The sequence below is a fragment of the Drosophila subpulchrella genome, chromosome X, assembly GCF_014743375.2.
Source record: "Drosophila subpulchrella strain 33 F10 #4 breed RU33 chromosome X, RU_Dsub_v1.1 Primary Assembly, whole genome shotgun sequence".
NCBI lineage: Eukaryota > Metazoa > Arthropoda > Insecta > Diptera > Drosophilidae > Drosophila > Drosophila subpulchrella.
In genome coordinates, this window is record NC_050613.1 from 26278164 (window position 1) to 26301314 (window position 23151).

Here is a 23151-nt window from a genome sequence, read left to right on the forward strand (position 1 = left end):
CTCCCTTAGATCCACCACAGTGGCACCAGTAACCTCCACAACCCCGACAACCACCACAGTGCGTTCAAATCGAGTGACAGCTGCTCCCACGGCTCGTCCCGTTTATCCACGAACCACCACCAGCACCACCACAAGCACCACGACCACCACCACGTCAAGGCCAGCCACATTTGATGAAGATCTCGAGTACGAAGAGGACACCGATGAGCTATCGCCTAGCAAGTCCACCGATGCTGAGGAGGATCCACAGGTGATCAAGGAGCTGATCGACCTGATTCGCAAAGTGGGTGGTGTCGAGCAGCTGGAGAAGCATCTGTTGCGCAACAAGGATGGATCGATTACTCTGAAGGAGAATTCAGCCAGTGGTGCAGCCACCACACCCTCTACCATTAGCAAATCCCTGTACGATCGTGTGCTGAGTCGACCTGGAACTTTGAGTTCCTTCACCCGCAATCGTTTCAAGATCAGCGAAGCCACGGAGACGAGCACGGAGCCCACTGTCTCGAGTAGTGGTTCTCCGAGTGGTTCGTCAAGTGGCACCTCCAATAGCTACTCCAAATACTCCTCAGTTCTGAGGGGCAACAGTCGCCAGGGTCCACAAAACGAAGGCATTGAAAAGTTGGCCGAGTTTGATGGCTTCTTGAAGGAACGCAAACAGTATGTAACTATTAATCGACATCGGTCTGCGAGTCAGGGAGATGAGGAGGAGCATGCAGATCAGCAGGAGGAGGAGGAGAACCTGGCCGTGGTCGAGACAACCACCCGCCGTCCATTGAGCTCAGTCACACCTTCCTACACAAGCCTCCGACGAACAAGACCCACCACAGTGGCTCCTCCAGCAGAGGAGTCCCACGAAGAGGCGGCAGAGCAACAAACACAGACTCAGGTCAAATCTTATGCCACCTTAAGTCGCAACCGTGGACGCACCACGGCACCACCAGAGGTCACGGAATCGGCACCCAGTTCGACAACCAATCGGTGAGTGGGTGAAATGTGTTCATGGGGTTTTTAATTACATATCCATGGTTGTTTTGATAAAAAAAAAATTCTCCTTTTACCAGTTACAAGTACTTTGAGCGTACGCGACCCACCAAGAGTGCGACTGCCGAGGATGCCGAAGATCCCACGGAGGACGAAGAAGAAGAGTACGATGAGGAGCAAAAGGAAATTGTTACGGTACAGAGCAAACAAACCACAAACACACGTAAATATGCGAGCATCGGCCGCAGAACAACCACCACCACAACAGCAACACCAGAAACTACAACAACAACCGCCGGCACTGAGACTGCCAAGGCCAGCACCACCACCAACAACAACTACAACAACAACAACCACTACAACAGCAGCAATAACAACAACAATGTGAAACTGAATAACCTAATACCAACAGAAGAGAACAACACAGCAACACCCAGCACCACCGCCCAATCCGAAACCACCTCCACCACTACTAACGAAACCACTGAACCAAATGAAAGCACCTCAACCACCACCACATCCATAACTAATAACCTGCATATCACCACCACTACACCCACACCAATTGTAGCCTCCACTGTCCCCACAACAACCACCTCTAATGGCATAAACTCAGACTCCCTGCTAGCCACCGAGCTGAGCGAAACCTCACCCACCCAACTTCCTCCCAATCCCGACATAGAGACAACTACACCGACAACAACCACCTCAACCACAACGACAACGGAATCCGAACTGGCCAGCACAACAACCACACCGAAAACAACAACCACCACCACGGGCAACAACGAACTGAATGACGTAAACAACGTGGACGAGGACAGCGAGGTAACAAAACCCAAGACCCAATACAAGTATGCGACCACCAACCGTCGACGTATAACCACAACAACAACAACAACCACCACCAACAACAACAACAACAATGCAGAAGCAGCGAGCGATGCTAGTCCAGTAAACGGTTTGAGTAGTTTAAATAGCATTAGAACCAACCCGGGCAGAAGGCAACCCCAACCAGAACAGACCCAAACAACAACCACCGAACCAAACCTTTCTAGTCCCCGACCCTTTGGTTATCCCCGACGTCGCACACGACCCACAGCCAGCACTACCACTACCACAATTTCCCAAACCGATAATAACGATAACAATACCGATAATAACGATAACGAAACCGATGCAGTTGCGCAAGTAGTGAAGAAGACACGACTATCTGCAGGGGATAGGCCCAAGGTGAGTGCCAGTCTTCCAACAGCAACAGCAATCTCCAACTCACGAACAAAAACCTCCTCACTGCACCACCAAGAGTCCCAAGTAGAAGTAGATGGTAACGGTGGCAATGATAGCTTAAGGCATGAAGTAGTTAGCTCTAGTTTAAGTCAGTCCCAAAACCACATCGATACCGATGCCCCACCCAGCACCACTCAGCAGCATGTCAAGTACACGTGGCGCGGGGTGCGACGCCCGACATCGCAGCGCCCAGTGGTTCCCAATTCTTTAGCGGGCGACGACAAGGACTCCCGACGCTTTGCCGGCAAGCAGTTGAACAACGAAGCAAATGTGAATGAGGATCTCCAACCGACCACCAAGTTCCGCAGTCGTCGCCTAAATTCCGCCGAAGACGAGTCTGAGGTGGCCCTCGAGGTGGCCACTCAAAAGACTTCTCATGGCTCCCGCAGTTACCAGAGCATTCAACGCTCCGCTACCAAGGCCACCACAGATGACTCTCAAATCCACTACAAAGCCATCACTCGCGACTCCGAAGGTGGGGCCCATCTCACCGCAGGGCGCAGTTCCAGTTTCGTAAGGAATCTCGGTGATGCGGTCAAACCCACTCAGCCACACCAACCAATAAGCAGAGGAGGACAGATCGTCGAGAGCACCACCGAAGATGAAAATGTTGCTGCTGAAATAATCGATGATGAAAAGCGGGGAGAGACCAAGGCGCCCGCTGGAAGTGTAAATTCGGATGATAGTAACACGGCTACCGAACAGGAGTCTCCCGAAATTGTCACAGAAGCAGCACCACCACAACTGGAGATTACCACACTGCCCGCAGAAGCTTCAGATGTGAGCAGATCTTCTGAAGCAATTGTTAGCACCGCTGAAGAAATTATCAGCAGCACCACAGAAACGAGCTCCGTCGATACAGTGATTAAAGAAGCTATAAACACAGAAACCATTAAGCAGGCAATTTCCAAGAGCAACAACGAAGAATCATCGACTGAAATCAGCTCTTCTGAAGCTCCAGTTAGCAGCACAACTGCACAATCTGAAGACTTCATCAGCAGCACCACTGACTTAAATTCGGAAGCTATTGAAAAGGAAGAAGCTTCTAGTATCAACGATAACTCCAGTGAGTCACCTGAAAGTAGTACAGAATTACCAGAGAGCAGTAGCAGCACTATCACCACAGTGGTTCCCCAAGAAGAAACTACTACAACTACTGAAAAACCTACTCGACGTGCTTTCAACCGCTCTAGCTCAACCACACCTGAAGCTGCGCCAAAAGAGGAATCCACTTCCACCGCAAGCCCTAGACGCCGTGTTATCGTGCGGACCAGAACCAGCACCACGGAACCAGAAGGCGAAGTCCAGACCACCACTGAAGGATTAAGACGACGCGGTTTTTACAGAACCAGCACTACCGAAGCATTTAGCAGCTTGTCTGATTTAGAAAGTGAAGTCCAAACAACCACACAAGGTCCAAAACGACGCGGCTTCTACAGAGTCAGCACCACAGAGGCATCTAGCAGCACTGCTGATGCAGAAAGCGAAGTCCAGACAACCACCGAAGGTCCAACGCGTCGTTCTTTCTTCAGAACTAGCACCACTGCGGCAACTAGCAGCACCACCGAAGGACCCAGTAACCCCACTGAACCAGAAAGTGAAGTCGAGACAACCACCGAAGGTCCAACGCGTCGTTCCTACTTCAGAACTAGCACCACTGAGGCTCCTAGCAGCACCACTGATGCCCGAAGCACCACTTCTACCGCAGAAGTCGATAGCAGTTCCATTGGCGATGAGGTTGAAGCAGATGCAACCACCACTCGACGTTCGCTTTTCCACAAGCAGACGCCGAGCACCACAGAAGCCATAACCACAACAACTACAGAAGAAACCGACGTGAGCAGCTCCACCAGACGTAGCTTCTTCCGCACTAGCAGCACCACAGATGGCACCACAACAACAACCACCACGGAGGGGGCTAAGGAGGCTGAAAACGAGAGTGAGGCAACCACTGCCCTGCCGCGACGACGAGTTATAGTCAGAGGCAGTTTTAGGCCACGCAAAGAGGGAGACCTCTCCTCTCTTCTAGCGGTAGATGCCAACAAAAGAGCTAGAAACAACCACAGCACCACGAGCACAGAAACACCTGGTGGTCATTCGGCTTCTTCCAAGGAAGAAACATCGGAGCAACAAGAACCGCAAAGTGTGGAGAGGCCTAGCAGTGGTCGCACTTCGTTGAATGCCGTTCGCAACCGCACAACCACAAAAACGGAGAGCTTAGGCAATGGAATCACTCGCACTCGCACCACCTATGTGCGCACTCTGGACGCAGGGCAAAAGGTTGTGAAGCGCATCCACACCAAAACCGTGGAGGAGAAACCCGCGGAGTATGAGTACATTGTCGAGGAAAAAACCCACCCACCTCCGCCCAGCACCACCCCACGCACTGTGACCCGCAATCGAGGATCCGTCCGCTTTGAGAGCAATGATCTTTCTTCCCTGCTCGCCCTGGACTTTGCCTCCCGTAGCAACCGCAAAAAGCAAGCCCAAACCGAGACGACGGTGACCAAAACGAGAAGACGCCTTCTTAAAAAGCCCAAGGAAACCATCGAGCACGAAGAGGTTGAAGAATTCGAGTACGAAGCGGATCACGAAGCTGGTAACGATGTGGAGGAGACACCACGTGCAAGCACCACAGCCAGGACTATAATCCGAAGAACCAGACCGACTAGAGGTAGTACGACGACTACCACAACAACCACTGAAATACCAAACGAAATCGAAGCCAGTACTCGCAGGGCTAGCTTCGCCTTTAAGCGACCCTCGAAAGCCAGCACAACAACAGAAGAACCTTCAACTACCTCCACGGAACCATCCCCTCCACCAGAATCCACCACAAGAAGAGTTCTCGCCTACAGAAGACCTGTGAGCACAACAACCACTGCGGCTCCAGTTGAAGAGTCCACGGAGGAAGCAACCCTTGCCTCTGTAGAAGCCACGACTAAAAGAGTTCTTTCGTTCAGAAGACCCGTGACCACAACAACCACTGCAGCTTCAGTAGAAGACGAGTCTACAGAGGAAGCAACTTCTGCCTCTGTAGAAGCCACCACCAGAAGAATTCTTGCGTTCAAAAGACCCGTGAGCACAACCACTACTGCCGTTTCAAAAGAAGATGAGTCTACAGAGGAGGCCACCTCTACTTCCACGGAAGGCACCACCAGAAGAGTTCTCGCCCACAGAAGACCAGTGAGCACAACGACAACTACACCAGTTCCCGTTGAAGATGACGCTACAGAAGATCAGTTGACGGCGGCCAAGCAACAGCTTGTAAATCGCCTCAAAACCAGCACCACTACGACAACAACCACCACAGAAGCGACCTCAACCACCACCGAAGAAGATTTAAGCGATCTTAAAGTGCAGCTTAGCAACGCCATAAACCGTTTGCAGACAGAAAATAAATTGGAAAGCCAAACTATCACCAAGGGAAGTGAAACGTCCGAGGATGAGGGCGATGATAAGCTTTCCTTACCGATTTACCATAGAAGAAAGTACTATCAGTACGTGAAGGATTCGCCGATTACGTACATAGACAAGTCCTCCGCACCACCAGACATTGACAGTGTAACTGTGAACATTAAACAGCAAATCCATGATGTTTTCAATGTGAGTGAAAATGAAACCCCAAGCAATTCCCTAGGCGATGAGGGAGAAAGCGATGACCATCGCCTGGCGATGGAACAGGCCAAGGAAATCAATGCCGAACTCGGTCATTTTTTATTGAAAACCCCCGGGTCAAATTAGGTCACCCGGGGGCAAAGTTGGTCGGATCAGGAGAGGAAACCCTTGATGATGATGAGATAACTGCTGTAATCGATGAGGATGAAGATGATGATGACGGTAAAGAAGGAAGAACAAAGTCCCAGAGACAGGGCAAGACCTTTAAAACGATACCACTAACTCCAGACTCAAGTAACGAGACCTCCAAGATTGTGAGCTTTTCTCTTCTAGAAGAAAAAGAAAGAAGCGAAGATGACGCCAGGGCTTTACGCACCTACACCAGACTAAACCGCACCCGCTTGACCCTGTCCACCAGATTGCAGGAAAAGACCCCAAATGAACCACAAGATACAACAACCAGAAGAAGCTACAGTGTTCCACAGCGCTTCCGTGTTCGCTCAACGACACCAACACCATCAACTACGGAAAATAGCGAGGAGGACGATGAAGAAATTAAAGTGAAATCTAAAGAAGAATCCCTAGTGGCCAGTGCAACTACTGAAGTACCATCCAATAGCTTCAAAAAGTTCCCGACTAGAAGAGCTTTCACACCCAGAAGACCCGTGAATGCAGTGGTGGATTCCGATTCTTCTAATACTGGTAAGTTTTTCAAGTATTTCTAAACATTTTCAAAAGTCAAAATTTTTTTAATTTCTTTTGAAACTGTTTTGTGAAAGATATTCTTCAAAATTAATTTTAACTGGTTGCATTTGTTTCAGACAACGACAACGAGAAAGAGTTAAAGGTGAAATCAACGACAAGGCGCACCTATGCCGGCTTCAACAGATTGAGAGGCAGGGGAACTACCACCACAACAACCGAGGAAGCCACTGATTCAACTACCAAGGCAGCACCCACAACCGCGAGAAGCACAAGGCAACCATATGTGGGCATTAATCGCAGAATTACGACAACGACATCCGCAACCACAACAACCACTGAAAAGCCAGAAGAAAACGAATTGGAACAAAGTGAAAATGATGATGAAAATGAAGAGTCAACCACTATAAGTTCTCAGAATGAGGTAAACGATGCTATTGAGGAAAATAAGGTTGAAATTAAAGAAACTGAAGAAGTTGAGAAGAAAGCTCCCGAAGAGGCAGGCGACAGCACTGAAGAGCCCGAATTGGAAGCCCATATAGATGATAATGATGAAATTAAAAAAACTGAAGAAGTTGAGAAGAAAGCTCCCGAAGAGGCAGGCGACAGCACTGAAGAGCCCGAATTGGAAGCCCATATAGACGATGATAATGAAATCCCTCTGCTAGAAAGCGGAGCTTCTACAGAATCCACTACGACTACGACTACGACAACAACAACAACAACCACCAGTTCTCCGACAAGCTCTACCACACGTCGCCAGTTGGTAATTCGTCGCCGTTTTAATGGCACCATAACAACAACCACCACGGCCTCCCCAGTGGATGATGAAAATCTAGAGAACGAGATCGATCAACATGATACGGAGAGTTCAACACCAAAAGCGGTAACTACAACTCCAACAAGGCGGCAACTTTTGATACGCCGACGCTTCAATGCGACCGTCACACCACCAACAACAACGACAACCGCAAATCCCAGTGCCGACAATGAAATAGATCAGGGCGAGCCAGCTACGGCGGCAACAACAACCACACGACGACCGCTTCTGTCACGTCGTCGATTTAATGCGACTTCCATCAGAACAACCACGACGGGATCAACGAACGGCGTTGAGATAAGCACACGTCGTCCGTATGCGGCCTTGAACCGCTCACGTAATCGCTTTACAACACCGCGAGCAACAACCACCGACGGTGGGGAAAATGACGGCGATGACGGTGATGATGACGATGGCGATGAGGATGAAGAGCAAGTGTCGCAGGTGTCACCGCCACGTGCTGTCTTCCTTCAAACAAACCGCCATCGAGCACTTCAACGCACACCCGAAGAAGAAGAGGAGGAGGAGACTGCAGCTGTGGTGCCAGCACGTAAACCACCCAGCTTTGCAGCTCGTCGCACCACCGCAGCACCACCGAGACTTAGCTCCAGCACAAGACGCAATCTAGTGGCACTCAATAGAAATCTGTACCACAAAGCGGAGGGATATGATGATCAGGATGAAGAAGAGGAAGAGCCCGAAGAGGAGTACGATGAAAACGAGGATGGGGAGAATGAACAAGAAGAATCCGTAGATCCTCAAGTCACAAGCACCACCGCACGTTCGCGACTAAGTCAACTGCTTGCCAATAGGCAAAGACAACCGCTCAGGACAATCACCCAAAAACCGACAGAGACAGATAGCAACACCCTTACGAAAACTGACTCGGACAGTGAAAATGAAAAGGAAGAAAACGATGATGATAATGACGATAGCTCCGCCGAGGTATCGAACAGTAACCACACACTAAACCACGGCAATACTCTGGGGGGAGGCACCACTAACTTTAACAATCTTACTAACCGTAGCACCGCACTGAATGTAGCTAGTCAACGTAGTAACAGCACCGTAGCCAATTATATTAATCGTTTCAAGTCAAACAGTTACACAACCAACAACAAACCAGTCACAGTCACAGCTAATCTTAAGCCAGTTAGTCCAGATAATGATAACGATGATGATGAAGATGATAATGATAATGATAACGATGATGATAATGATGCTAGTCTAGAGAATGAGGGGAAGGAGAAATCGAGTGGGGCTGGTTTGAATGCCTTGGGTAATGATGTTAATTCCACACGACGCTTTCAGAATCGTTATCAATTGAGCCGCACCAGAGGCAGCACCACCAACACCACCCCAACAACCACAACAACACAACAACCCCAAACAACAACCACCGCCAGAAGATTGGCCTTTGGGGGCCGTCAGCGTGCCCAGGTAACTAAACTAACCCTAGTCGATGAGCAGACTGATGAGACCGAGACTAAGGGGGATGCCCACAAAGATGAAGAAGAGGAGAAGGAGGAAGAAGACTCCAATGCAACCACAGCAACAACCACCACCACCAGCAGACCAACACCAAAGCGCATACGTGTGCTTAAATTCCGTAGACCCTTGAATAGCAATAGCAATAGTACCACTGTAGATAGCTCCACTAATAGCGCCACTGACACTAACCCAGACACCACCACAGCCACACCAACAACATTAAGCCAAAGCACCACCAGCAACAACAACAACACCATCACAAGCACCACTGGCAACAAGCGTTTCCGCAAGATTGTCCGCAAATTGAGGCCAGTGGAGTCAAGTACCGAGTCTAGTGTGGATAATTCCGAAGAACCAACCCGTAAACCTTTCGTTCCCAGCCACACCAGATTCGCTGATCAGGATAATGATCTAGTGAATCTCCGCCAGCGGATCAAGGAGCAGCAAGCACGAGGTGAGCCCCAGGATGGAGTAATCAGCAATCGATTCAAGACATTGGGTCAAAAGGACGATCAGGATGTGTCGGATTTGCAGAAGTTGAGAGACAAAGTGAAGGCAGAGCAGGCACGGGGAGAGGGAGAACAGGGCGTGATTAACGACCGTCTGAAGAAGCTGCTGGCCGAGAAGGGCACAACCAGCACCACTAGCACTCGCCAAAGAGAAGAATCTTCCGCAGATGACGAGTCTTCATCAGTTTCCTCGGCAAGACCGTTCTTTAAACGAAAACTGGTTGCCCGTAGACCCTATACGCCACCCTCGGCCAGCGGCGGTGGCACCACCAAGGCCCCACTGGCATTCAGCACCACCCGACCCACGGTGAAATTTGTGCGCAAGAAGAACGGCCGATTTGATCCCTTCAACTCGAGTGTACGCAATCGCGGCGAGGGCTTTGTGAGAAGCGATCCCCGAGGCTCCAGATTGCCGGGAGCCGATCGCTTTAAATCCCAGGGAAACAATGAGGACGATGAGGTGGTGGAAGAACGCCATGAGCAACCGCTGAAGAATCAGTTTGGCACCACTTTGCGCAGACCTTTTGTACCCAAGACGCGACCAGTTTTGGATAGAACCAAGCCACAGCAGGAAGATGAGGCAGAAGACAGCGAGGAGGAGGACGAGGAGGAGGATTCCGAGGAGGAAGGCGATGAAGAGGAGGATGATGGCGAAGACGAGGAGGAGAAGAAGAAGGCAGCGGTTGCGGAGGAAAATCCACAAGACGATAATGGCCAAGACAAGCCCAAGTTCAATTCTCCTTACAAACCCAAGGATAACCGAGTATTGCCTGGCAGCCGTCCCACATTCGGAGCCACCGGAAGTGGATCACCACCCACAGCATCCGGAAATGTACCCTTTAATCCCCGCAATCGTCCATCCAGCTCGGCCAATGCGAATAGCACACCGGCTAACCGCTTTGGCACCACAAAGCGACCCCGAGTCGTCAACCGACCACCGGGAGTGGCCTCACCGAACTTGACCTTGAAACCGGTGGCCAGCGATTATGAGCGCACCACACCGCTGACACCACTGAAACCGGCGCCATTTATACCCAGCAACAACAGGAGTTACGAGCGGAAGTACACGGGTCCATCCACGGAGGCCGCAGAGACGGCCAGCGAGAATTCGCTGATCGAAGAACTGAATATTGATGCACTGAATGCGAGGAACAAGAAGATCTTTGACAAGCACAGCAAGAAGCATCCTGCCCTGAAGCCCAAGGTGGTCAAGGTGGAATCCGAAACGGAAACGGAAACGGGAGCAGAGGTGGAAACCGGAACGGAGGTGGCGGTGGAGGAAGAAACCACTGAGGAGCAGCAGCAGCTGGAGCAGGGCTTTGTGACCACCACACCCAGTACACCACCATCACCACCACCACCAGCACCACCCAGCACACAGTCAGACACAGCCACCACCACAGACACGCCACCAGAAACTGAAACCGAAACTGATACAGAAACTGTAACCGAAACTGAAACAGCGACCAATGCTAATGAAGCCACTTCCATCAATTCACAGGATCAATCCCTCTCGAGCACCACTCAAGCACCACCGCCGGCCACCACCTTGCTGCATGTGTTCACCCTGCTCGAGGGCGAGGGCCCCGAAGAGGAGCCGACGACGAGAAGGCCGACCCAGGCCCGTCTCCATCCCACCATACAGACGGAGGTGGTGCCCAAGCACAAGTTGATTGAGATCAATCGCATTGTCGAGATTAATTCGAAGCAGGCCAAGGCTGCCCAGAGGAAATCGAAGGCCAATCAGGACTTTGGCACACTGCGCGTGGAGTCCCTGCCCCACGTGGAGCAGCTGGGCGAGATCAGTGTGGTCAAGTATGTCCACCTGGTGGATGGCAGTGATATTCAGATCAACGATGGGCACAGCACAGTGGCGGACTATACGCCCACCGAACCCACCCTTTCGGCGTCTCAGAGTCCCGCCTCGGCGCCGGTGAGGAATTCTCTGCCGGAAACCGAAGGAGGCACCGACACCGATCGCAATGGCAAGTCTTTGGTACCCGAAGTCCTAACTGGCGCCTTGGAGACCTCGACCATCTCGCTGGAGGGACTCTTCGATTCAGCCCGCAAGGGCAAGCAACTGAGCAGCAATAGCATTATCGGCGAAACGGAGACGGAGGAGAGCACCACCATTAGCAGTAGCAGTGCCTCGGCAACCGAAACCAGGGAGACCACCACACCGGCACCCACTTACGTAAGACCCATTGTACCCCTCCTACGACCCGAGTCCAATGAGTCCTCGCCCCTGGTCATTTCGATAGCCAATCTCGATCAGGTGATACTCAGCAAGGTGCAAAAGTCGCTGGCCGGGGGCAGCAAAACCACTGTGTCGCCCGATGCCGCCAGCGACTCGAATTCGGCCTTCTCTGTGCGCCAGCCGCTGGTGGTGCAGGCTCCCATCAGCAGTGGTGCTCCAGAAACCAACACACTTACACCTAACACCCAAGATCAAGCCGTCAATGGTGCTATTAGCGCGACCATTGAATCAATTATACAAACAACAACCACTAGGCCAGTAGACGATCAGGTGGCTGAAGAAACCACAATCTTCGGCATTGACTCGGCCACAGAGCCACAGATTAATACACAAACTACACTTGCCATGCCAATTGGTGCTGTTATTATGGGTCAGCACGGTCTAAGCACACAAACAACAACAACAACCACTTCAGACAATGACAACCAACAAAATAATACTCAAACAACAAGCACAATTAGCAGTGGAACAACAACCACCGTTGACAACAACCATCAAGAAAATACTCAAACAACGAGCACAACAACCAGTGAGATTAGCAGTGGCGCTATTAGTTCCGAAGCTATAGTTGGCAACAACCACCACCTGAGCACACAAACAACAACCACAATTGGTGAGGCTATTGGTGGCAACAACCACCACCAGAACCAACAAACAGTCACCCAAAATAGTCCAGAAAATACGCAAACAACAACCGCAATGGGCGCAATTGGTGGGGCTATTGGTGGCAACATCAATCTGAGCACACAAACAACAACCACCAATAATAGCGCCAACAGCACCACAACTGTGGGCAGCAAAGTTAGCGAGGCAGTTAGCTTTAGTTCCGAGACGCATGTGGTGCATCGCAAAAAGATGGGGCGCAAGGGGCGTGGCCGTCGCCTGCGCAACAGAACGACGTCGACAACAACAACAACCACAGAGTCGCCAAACACTGTGGAGGCGTCACTTGACGACACCACCACAGTGTTGCCGGAATAGGTCACAAAAACAAAAATAAGAAACATACAAAAATCCAGAGAAAATCAGCGTAGTTAGTTATTTCTAGTCTTAGCCCTTATCCAGAGAAGAGCATTTTCTGCGAGCTTAACCCTTTTGTTGCCAAAACCTTAGATAATTGGCTGCGTTGCTTTGGCTTAACAACAACCACGGCATAAATCAAATTAAGTAAACAACCATTTCGGCTGCTTAAATACTCTTTCCAAATTTTCCAGTGCTGCTGCTTTTAATTTGAATACTTCTACCTATAATTATATACTTTTTTTTTGCTATGTAAATTATTTAAACAATTCGTATTCTTCGAGCTGCCATACCTAAACAACAACCACAACAACGCCCACACACATACATCCACTCACACACATTCGTTCACACATGCAGATGCGAAAAGTCTTTCCTTGGTTCAAAAATAGTATTTCTAGAAATACATATAGAATTCTAGACAAACAACGACCCTCAGTGGATACAATCTTGATCAACTTGAAGTAACTCTTAATGGCTTTTACCAGGCGCAGTTCTCTCTTAATTCTCTATCTTTTCTAATAATTTTTTTCACTCTTTCCCTCTCTACCCGAAATACTTTAAGTCTAGCTTTAGTTGTAAAATATTTATGCACAACAATAAAATAATGAACAAAAAGAAACAAACTATACATATTATTATTGCCACAACAGAACACGAAAAACTCTCCCACCTTAACCCCCTGAAACTTGAAATGTGTAAAATAGTACATATAGGAAAACGAATTGGGATAGTCTTGTACAGAAATCGATAAACTTTTATTTTATAAACATATATTTTCTTCTTTTCAGTACATTCGTTAGGCTTATATTTAAAGAATTGGTTTGGTAAAAATTAAAAAAAATGTAGTTATCAAAGGGTAGTAGTTAGGACTTATAAATACTAAAAATGTAAATAGAAATTTTGTTAATATTATTGATAGACACCTTAAGATCGTTAAAGTACAATTAAAACTATATCTAAGGGTTTTCCATGTAGTTCCCAGCCAATTTATAGACAATTTTCTTAGGTCGTGAAAATATTTCTATAATTGTATACGAGCTACAATAAATACTCGTAAATATTTTTCTTAAATTTCAAAGGTTACACAAAATGATTGTTCAATGGAAAAAATTCTTCTGCACGTCTTGGGCAATTATAAATGCATTTATTTCCCACTCCATTTGCTTTTCGATGCTCTTTTAAATGTCACTTGTAGAATTGCTTGCTATTTGCTTAGTCATTAGTCTGGGCTTCTTTTCCATGTTTTCCGATATTTTTGCCTTTGTTAAATGTCAGCCTGGCTTTTTTTTTTTAGTTTTTTGTATGGAGTGGTTATTGCCACATGCCTATTCATAAGTACACATGCACTGTGTGTCTGTATATAAGCCTGTCTGGATAATCGGTTTCAACTTTCGATGAGTCCGCAAGATGTGCAAAGTCAGCGGGAAAAACAGCGAAAAAAAGGCAATAAACAAAAAATAAAAAAATTGAAACGAGCTTAGCTAAAACAATTTGCAAATTGCTGAGAGAGAGGGTCTTCGCAGACGAGACATGTTTCATAATAGCCTAGCTGGCTAGTCTCCTCTGAACGATAATTGCCAAAAGTCAAATCACGCGCCGCATAACAAACACGACCAACTGACAGGCGACACCAAAAATCAGGTTGACAAAAAGTCGTTAACGGTTGAACACAGCTTTTTTTTTTTTGAAGTGGGCTCGGGCTCGGAGATTTTTCCTTTCAAAGCGCCCATGAAGAAAAATCCCATTCGAAAATAATAAAAAGCCAAAGCCAAAGCCGCACAAAGCAAACAATAAAAAGAAGGCATTAAAGAAGATCAAAGGTGTTGCACTCGGGGTAACAGGCTTTGTCATCATCAGTTTGTTGAAGAGTACGTGTGTACGTACAAAAAGCAAATAATGGGGAGTGTTTACACAGAAAAAGAGGTTACCAAAACGGCCGCAATGATATCATATAGGAGTGGAAACGCGATGCCACTTAAAAGAAAATATAAACATTACAATTTTTTATTTACTTTTGAAGCTAGAAAAATCATAAAAAATTTAAAATGTAATTAAAAGATTTTTACAAAGCTCAAAGCAGGTTGTTTTGTAATTTAATGAAATATTACCAATTTCAAAAGGCAGTTTCAATTTTTTTAAAACTTTGTTTTGCTACTTTTTTAATTTAGATAAATAGATTTAGATTTTAATTGTTCTTTGAAATATTTAAAAATTATCAAGGGGCGTCTTCCATTCTTTTTACTTTTTTTTGCAACTACCAATGAATGGTCACCCTTCTCTTTTCTTTCATTTGGCCTTGAAACCCTTTTCTCGGCCGCTGCTTTCCCTGGCGCGTTCGTGTCTTAAGTCTTTTGTTTGGCCACTTTCACAATAATCCCATTGAGAAGCCAGAAAATCCGGCAGACGACGCCCTGTGCGCATCATTAGTCTTCGAGCTGACCAACTGGCTTGCACAATATTTAATTAAAAGCCCAACCAGTTTGCAGTGACCAAAAAACCAAAAAGACAAGCAAACTGCGCATCTGCCAAAGTGGAAAAAATCAAGTGGGAATGTTGGGGATTCAGATTACGCAATCACATTGGCATGCAGTCGAATCGGCTTGCCAAATACCAAAAATCCAAATACCAGGCAGAAATACAGGCTTCGATCTGCGAATCGAAGAAGAGGCCCATCGCCGTTATGCAAACACTTCATCTGATGCGTATTTTTCCGGCCCATTCATTGTCTTGAAGATGTGTGCGACATTGACACCAAAAGTCTTCTCGCCAGCAACTCTCTCTCGGCATTTTTAATACAGTACAGGGTTAAATTACAAACGATTTTTTTCAAAACCATATACCATTATTTTTTCAATATTTACTTTTAAAAATTAAGCTAAAGAATGTGAGGAAGAAAGTTGTAATCAACCAAATTGGAGTTTTTAATATTAAAGTTCTAGTAAGGTTATCAAAGTTGTTACCTGAAAATAGTTTCTACTGCAAACTGAGCTTAAGAATCTTAGAAAAGCGTTAGCTATAGAAGCTCAATTTAGTATAATTACAATAAATTCCAATATAAGTTGGCCTGTTTTGCTGGTTTCAATGTCAACAACATTGGTGGACATAGCAAAACTAGCACAAAATAATAGCCGAGCAAATAACTTGTTATGCCTGTGTGTTTTTATTCATTTTGCACTCGAACGTCCTTCAATTAAAATGCCTGACTGCATTTTTGCGGTTGTTGCTCCACTTAGCGGTCAACTTGATCTTGTAGAGATGGCGAGAGAAAGTACCTATAGAAGGGTTTCCTTTACTTTCCTTTCCTTTCGTTTTCCAATTATCAATTTCCAATACCCAACCCACAGAGAAACACAACACAAAAACCCTACTAATTTATTTTTAGGCTTATGGTAGATTTCTTTTATGGCTTTTTAAACTAATTCTGTAATTTATTAATATGATTTATTATTGTTTATAGTCCAGCATGTAGCGCGCTTTTGAATTGTTGTTGACTGCACACCGCCAGGAAAACGCACGAAAAAAAAAAACCAAATAAGAAAGCAAACACCACACAGCGAGTTGCAAAAATGATCATAAATCGAAAAAATTCACTTTATGCTAAATTGAGTGTGTGTTTTATATAATTTCATGTTCCGCAAAAATTCGGACTATCAACTACCGACTACCGACTGGCAGCTGCGACAACCAGCGACTGGCAGCGTTTCGCGGCGACCGGTGTTGAGTGTCCGCCGGCGGATTATCAACTCACCAACGTCGGCGGCGGTGGAAACCACCACGCAGCAGCCAGCAGAACCACCAACGACCTCCAAATACAACCGACTGCGCAGCAGACCCTCGGCAGCAGCATCAGCAGCAGCAGCAACAACAACCGCAGCAGCAGCAGCAGCAACAACATCCTACCCAGCAGCAACATCTGCTGCTGGCGGCAGAACCAGCAGCAACATCTACCTGAACAAGCTGAAAGCCAAGAGCGGAGCAGCAGCAGCCGCATCCGGCGAGGCAGCAACACTGACGCCAGCAACTAGCAACATCAGCAGCAGCAGCAGCAGCAGCAACATCAACAGCAGCAACATCAGCAGCAATGACATCACACAAAAGCAACACAAGTTTCAGCCCGCCAGCTTCGCGCTGCGTCGCCAATTTCAAACGCGTCGACTGACAACCTTCGCTCCGGCGGCCAACGGCGACGAGAGTGGTAAGTACACTGGGAAAAAAAAAATGCAGCATTGCAAAATATCTAAAATTAATTTATAATTTAAACGGATACGATAGGGTACCATCTTAAACGCGATTTTTAATTTATAGTTGAACGAAAACAAGATCTTAAAACATCAATAACTACTACCTACACTTGAAAATTGCTACACTCTACCTAAGATAAATAATTTTTATTTTTTTAAATATCAAAAAAGCAACTTTTTTTAAAAGTTTGTATATTGTAAACAGTAAACTATTTCTCGCTGTGCACATATTGCTTACAATTTTCTCTCTTTTTATATTCCTTAAGGGTTTTTATGTGCTTTTATTTTCAAATTATTTAAGTAAAGCAAAAATGAGAAAGACATAAGAAAGCATATTCTATTCACGGGAAATTTAATTTAAACTACAAATTAAAGTTTTTGTAAGCCATTGACAATCCCACAATAAAGATGAAAAATCCGTAAAAAATAACTAACTGACAACCACAATTTAAAAAAAATTATGTCATACCTTGCCTTTCTTAATGGTCACTTTAGATAATGAAATATATTATTTTTCCCCCAGCCACCGACGTGCCAAGAACCCAGAACCCACTTTTTAAGCGTCGTCTTACCTTGATATCCACCACACCGCCATCCGCTCGCACCACCAACTCACCAAATTCTGGCCTGGAAACCACCACCACTCTGTATTTGAGCGACGACGATGAGGATCAGGTGGCCAAGTCGAGCATTCACACCAGCCGCTTCAACCAGATCCCGGAGCAAGTGCGTCCGCGAGAGGAATTCGAACTGGCGCTGCCCCCTGCTGCCCCGCAACCACTGAAGAGCACCACCACCACGGCCAGCACCACCGCCAATGCACCACTGCCGGTTGTTAACCAGGGCATACGTAAGACTCTTTATATGGGAGTGTACTTCCGGACTTCTAAGATACATAAGTAAAAAGAACGTTGGGGATAGGAATCACCACGAAAATTGGTCCAAAAATAATTTTTCCGAAAAGCCTAGATTGTCAGCTGCTCAAACAGTCGGTCTTTTTGTTGTGCGCCTCGATTTGACTAAATTACGACTGAAAAACGGCTTAAAAAAACGTATTTTTCGTCCAAAAAATGCTACTCCCTATTTTTGCCCAAAAAAGATCAGTTTTTACGTCGACAAATTGTTAAATGGACCCATAATAAGGAATGTCATACCTCGTTGAGCTCGTAATTAAATTCCCAATCGATTGGCATTTAAACCTAAAAACTTAAATTTTTGGCCACTTTTCGCAAAAATAGGTGATGTAACCCCTTATATAAAATGCGAAAATTCGTCAAAAATAAATTTCCCAAAAAGTGATAGGGATCGATAGCCTTGGTTGTTAGCTGCTCAAAACAGTCGGTCTTTTTGTTGTGCGCCTCGATTTGACTAAATTACGACTGAAAAACGGCTTAAAAAAACGTATTTTTCGTCCAAAAAATGCTACTCCCTATTTTTGCCCAAAAAAGATCCGTTTTTTCGTCAACAAATTGCGAAATGGAGGCAGAATAAGGAATGTCATACCTCGTTGAGCTCGTAATTAAATTCCCAACCGATTGACATTTAAATCAAAAAACTTTATTTTTTGGCCACTTTTCGCAAAAATGGATGAAAAAATGTAAAAATTCGTCAAAAAATAAATTTTGCGAAAAGTGATAGGGATCGTTAACCTAGATTGTAAGCTGCTCAAAACAGTCGGTCTTTTTGTTGTGCGCCTCGATTCGACTAAACTACGTCTGAAAAACGGCTTAAAAAACGTATTTTTCGTCAAAAAATGCTACTTCCTATTTTTGCCCAAAAAAGATCAGTTTTTTCGTCGACAAATTGCGAAATGGAGCCAGAATAAGGAATGTTATACCACGTTGAGCTCGTAATTAAATTCCCAATCGATTGGCATTTAAATCTAAAAACTTTAATTTTTGGCATTTTTTGCAAAAATGGATGATGTAACCCCTTATAAAAAATGCGAAAATTGGTTAAAAAATAAATTTCGCGAAAAGTGATGGGGATCGTTAGCAATGGTTGTAAGCTGCTCAAAACAGTCGGTCTTTTTGTTGTACGCCTCAATTTGACTAAATTACGACTGAAAAACGGCTTAAAATAAACGTAGTTTTCGTCCAAAAAATGATACTCCCTTTTTTTTCCTATCAAAAAACTTTAATTGGTGGCCACTTTTCGCAAAATCGTTAGGGATCGTTAGCCTAGGTATTATTTGTTAAAAATCCAAAACCTTATCTTAGCCCGAGTAAAAAAATAAAACATCTGTCGCTCTGTAACTAATCGCATTTAATTGTTTTGCAGGACGTCAGTTGATACCACGCCCGCGTCGGCCGCAATCGACGACGGCCACGCCCCTGACCACGCCCACCTTGGGCTCATCCACGCCGGCTGGACACTCGGCTCCTCCACTTTCCCGCCGCCAGCAGAGTCGTCGTCGTCCGCACAAGTACATCGAGGTCTACAGCCGCCCGCCGGCCAAGAGCGCCGTGCTCACGGCCACCTCGAGTAGTCAGCTCCTGGAGGAGGGATTCCCGGGCCAAAGCCAGGTGGCCCAGAGACGACGCAGCGGAAGCATTTCGCCGGCCAAGGGCGACCCCAAGGTCATCGTACACGGGCGGGGCATCATCGAGTGCCGGGCGCAGGGCAACTTCCCACATCCCCTGAACTGCAGGAAGTTCATATCCTGCGCCCGGTTCGAGGAGACCGGCGGCATTGTGGGATGGGAGTACACCTGTCCCAAGGGACTCACCTACGACGGCGTCGGCGGGATGTGCACCTGGTCGCCCTCGGATCAGCCCTGCCGGGACTAGACTGATAAAACACAGCCCCTAAGCCCCCCCTAAGCCTGTAAATCCGAAATCATGTACCCCTTCGCATCCCCTTCGATCAAAAAACCAAACCCATTCCCCCCTTTTAGACACCATTGTTGTATATGTTCTTTCCCAATTTGTGATTAGTTCTGCTGAGGTTGAAAACAAGAGAGATGGAAGTTGAAATTCTACGTTAATTATTCTTATTTAAGCTTAGTGATATCTCAACCCAATTTTTTTTGCGCCTGCCAACTCAGTAGTAAGCAAGAAATATTGTCTGTAGTTCATCGTCCCATATATATAGCGCCATATATGTGTGGTTGTGCGTGTGTACGCTATATACCATAATGGATAATATGCTTTCTTTATCAAATAAACATATCATGTAATCCAAAAGCAAGGCTGATTTATTGGGGTGGGTATGGGAATTTGCTTATGGCACTCTTTCAAAATAAATATAAATTATATAGTGCAAAGTTGTATACGTTTTTTGTCTGACTTATATGCCACCTATGTATATAGTTCTAGTATGAATTTACTCACGCGTATTTAAAAATCTTCCAAATTAAAAATCAACTTTTTAAGGGGTTTTATATTAAGAACCTACCTGACTTTACTTAAAAATTGATTATATCTCCTTTAAATATTTAAATAACATTTTTAATTCCTGATGAATCATAAAATCTATGAAATTTCCCGCTGAACATTATTTTTATATTTTACATATGCAAAGATATTTTATTGACAGTTGACAAAGTTACAGTTGAATGGGGAAAAGAATTTAACTGGGTTATCTTCAAGAAATCGAATAGTACTCTTTTGAATATTTATAAATTGCAGTTTTTTTATTGTGCATCTAAAAACGAAGCGTAACTAAACATGGTGGATGCAATTCGCAGAAGGATCCGCTGGATGAGGATGGGCTGGAGTGGTTCGCTCGCATGAGGGGTGTGCGATCTGGTTGTCATCTATGGATCACTGGACGATGATCTACTGACGGCGGGAACCCTGGCTCGACGAGGAGGAGGGGGACTGGCGCCAGGCCTGGTGGACCTGGTGGAAGCCAGTCTGCTTCTGGGCAGGAGTGCTGCGACCGAAGGGGCTCTTGGAGTTCACCTGGAGCATGTAGTCGCCCTGCAGATCGAAGTCGGTGGCGATGCCCATGTAGCCGCGCTTGCCATAGCCCTTGTTCTGCTTGTACTCCTGGTAGGAGCTGGCGGCCACGGAGGGGAAGTTCCTCTCGTTGCCGGGACGCACTGACTCGGCGAAGTAGCGGGTGGCGCGCATGGCGGCCTCCACCACATTGTCGGCGCCGGGCACTCCGGTCGAGGGTCCGTTGGGGAAGAAGTCAACGTTGGCCAGCCGCTGGGTGGTGCCCATGCCGTAGGCGGAGGTATGGATGGCATCGACGAAGTCGGCATCGCCGCGGGCCAGTCCGGTCAGCCTCTGCTCCGGCTTGCCGTAGATCTTGGAGGGGTCCAGAGCGGTGATGCGGCGCAACTTGTGTCCCGTCTGGCGGGTGTACTGGCGTCCAGCCACTCCGGCCACATGGGCAGCGGGTCCGGTGCCGATCAAATGGATGATCTCCTGGGGCACGTTCACGGTGTTGGTCAGCTCGACCAGGCGGTTGCCGATGATCTCGCCCAGTCGCTCGATGTTCAGGGTGACATACTGCTCAAAGTCCTCGATGGCATCGCCCAGCTGGATCACGATGAGGTCACCGGTCTTGGTGTCCTCCTGGTCGTCGTTCTGCCTCCTGCGCTGCTGCTGCTCCTCGCTGGAGCCCTTCTGGCGCTGATCCTCGCTGGAGTAGTCGGTGGTCGGGTAGGGCTGGAGGTTGTAGCGCTGCTGGTAGGCCTTCACCAGCTTCCTGGTGGCCTTCTCCACCTGGCCGTTGGTCTCGGGCAGGCCCTGGATGAAGATGGTGACCTCGTCGTTGCCGAAATTCTGCTGGCGCTTCACCTTGTCCACAAGGGTGTTAAGGTTGAACTCGATCCTCTGGCCGCGCTCGCCAACAATGTAGCCCTTGATCTGGCTGGGTTCGGGGGTGTACTCGGGCCTGAAGACATGGTTGAACTGGGACAGGTGGTCTGGGGTAAAAGAAGGGGTTGTTATATGACGAGTTCCGATAGATTCAGGGGATCCTCGAACTCACAGAGCTTGTCCAACAGCGTGGCGCCCTCTTCCAGGCTCATCTCCTGCAGCTTCTTGAGGGTCACCTGCTTCAGCGAGGGCAGATCCTCGATTTCCCGCGGGTTCACCCAGTTGCTGGGCTGCTCCACGCTGTCCAGGGAGTTGGAACGGCGGCCGGAACGGTTGCCCGTCTGGGGATTGCCCATGGCCACTGCCAGGAGGCAGGCCAGGACGCAAAGGCTGCGCAGAGGATTCATTGTGGCTTTGGGGCTCTCAACTATTTCAGACACCGTACCAAGTTGTACTGCATGCCAAGTGCCGCTATGCCATGGGTTTTTATACCCCCTGGGATAGCTAGTACATAGCTACTATATGTGCTGACTATTTAGAATGCACGCGCCGGAAGCAATTGATTTCAGCAACCGATTTCTAGATCAGCACAAATACTGATTGGCAGCGTCAGTGATTTTGACACACTTGTGAGCGTTTTTCGCCGGGAGAACTTATTTTATTGGGAAACTTATTTATCCAGCACTTACATAATATAAACAAAAGGGGGTCTGCGCAAAGGGGGGTTTCACAGAGGGCACGTCTTGAACTCATGACGGGGTCAAGCTTTGGCTTTTGTTTATTAAAACACTTGGCCATTTATGGGACTTGTGGATGAAGAGATTTTTCTCTAATTTATAATGTAGATTTTATTTTTTTTATTTTTATTAGCTTAAACAATGTGTAACTAATTAAAGAAAATGACTTGCTGAAATGCATATGATTATTGAAAAGTTCAAAGTATTATAACCCATCTACATTTATTTAATTTACGTTATTCTGTCACTAAAATATGAATTTTAAAAATAAATATTTATTTGTAAAATTAAATAATAATATTTAAAGAACGAAAAGTCTTATTCTGCCCTGTCAACAATTTATTATTTATTTATTGAATTATTAATATGCTTTGTTTGCATATCAAGTTTATCCAAGCTCGAATTTCAATGACTTAGTTAAAAAGAAATCATAATATTGACAGTTCTCAAATAAATGGAACATAAATAAATTTCAGAATTTATTATGATTGTAATTTAAAATAAATTTAGAATAAGGCAAGAAAATAAAAGGGAAAAATGCTGAATTTCTAATTAACTAAAAGCTTAAATAATAAGCACTTTAGCAAGCAAATAAATTAAATAAATATATATATATATATAATAATAATAAAATAAAGTATAAAAAAGATCTCTGACATAATAAACAGCGTGTGCTTCTGTAATACATTTCTAAAGTCCATTATAAAATC

General features: G+C 46.4%; 2 protein-coding genes across 12 annotated transcripts in view; one reads left to right on the forward strand and one right to left on the reverse strand.

Moving 5' to 3' along the window:
* LOC119557619 (serine-rich adhesin for platelets) overlaps positions 1 to 20079 on the forward strand; it is a 37763-nt gene extending 17684 nt beyond the window's left edge. Inside the window, exons 9-16 of one of the 11 annotated variants that reach the window (XM_037870438.1) lie at positions 10 to 978; positions 1062 to 3633; positions 3727 to 6011; positions 6125 to 6591; positions 6711 to 11605; positions 16367 to 16886; positions 17456 to 17782; positions 19213 to 20079. In XM_037870438.1, coding sequence (XP_037726366.1) covers positions 10 to 978; positions 1062 to 3633; positions 3727 to 6011; positions 6125 to 6591; positions 6711 to 11605; positions 16367 to 16886; positions 17456 to 17782; positions 19213 to 19721 — 12544 coding nt within the window. In that variant the 3' untranslated portion in view covers positions 19722 to 20079. Of the gene's footprint in view, positions 1 to 9; positions 979 to 1061; positions 3634 to 3726; positions 6012 to 6124; positions 6592 to 6710; positions 14825 to 16366; positions 16887 to 17455; positions 17783 to 19212 lie in introns of those variants that run through there. The other 10 variants (XM_037870432.1, XM_037870427.1, XM_037870429.1 and 7 more) reach the window with 10 other exon arrangements.
* Positions 20080 to 20538: 459 nt separating this feature from the next.
* On the reverse strand, positions 20539 to 22171 carry LOC119557623 (vitellogenin-2). Its single transcript, XM_037870450.1, has 2 exons — positions 21877 to 22171; positions 20539 to 21811 (listed from the first exon to the last, which is right to left on the reverse strand). The coding sequence occupies exons 1-2, from the start codon at positions 22109 to 22111 to the stop codon at positions 20712 to 20714; spliced, it is 1335 nt and encodes a 444-aa protein (XP_037726378.1). The 5' UTR covers positions 22112 to 22171; the 3' UTR covers positions 20539 to 20711.
* Positions 22172 to 23151: the final 980 nt, after the last annotated feature.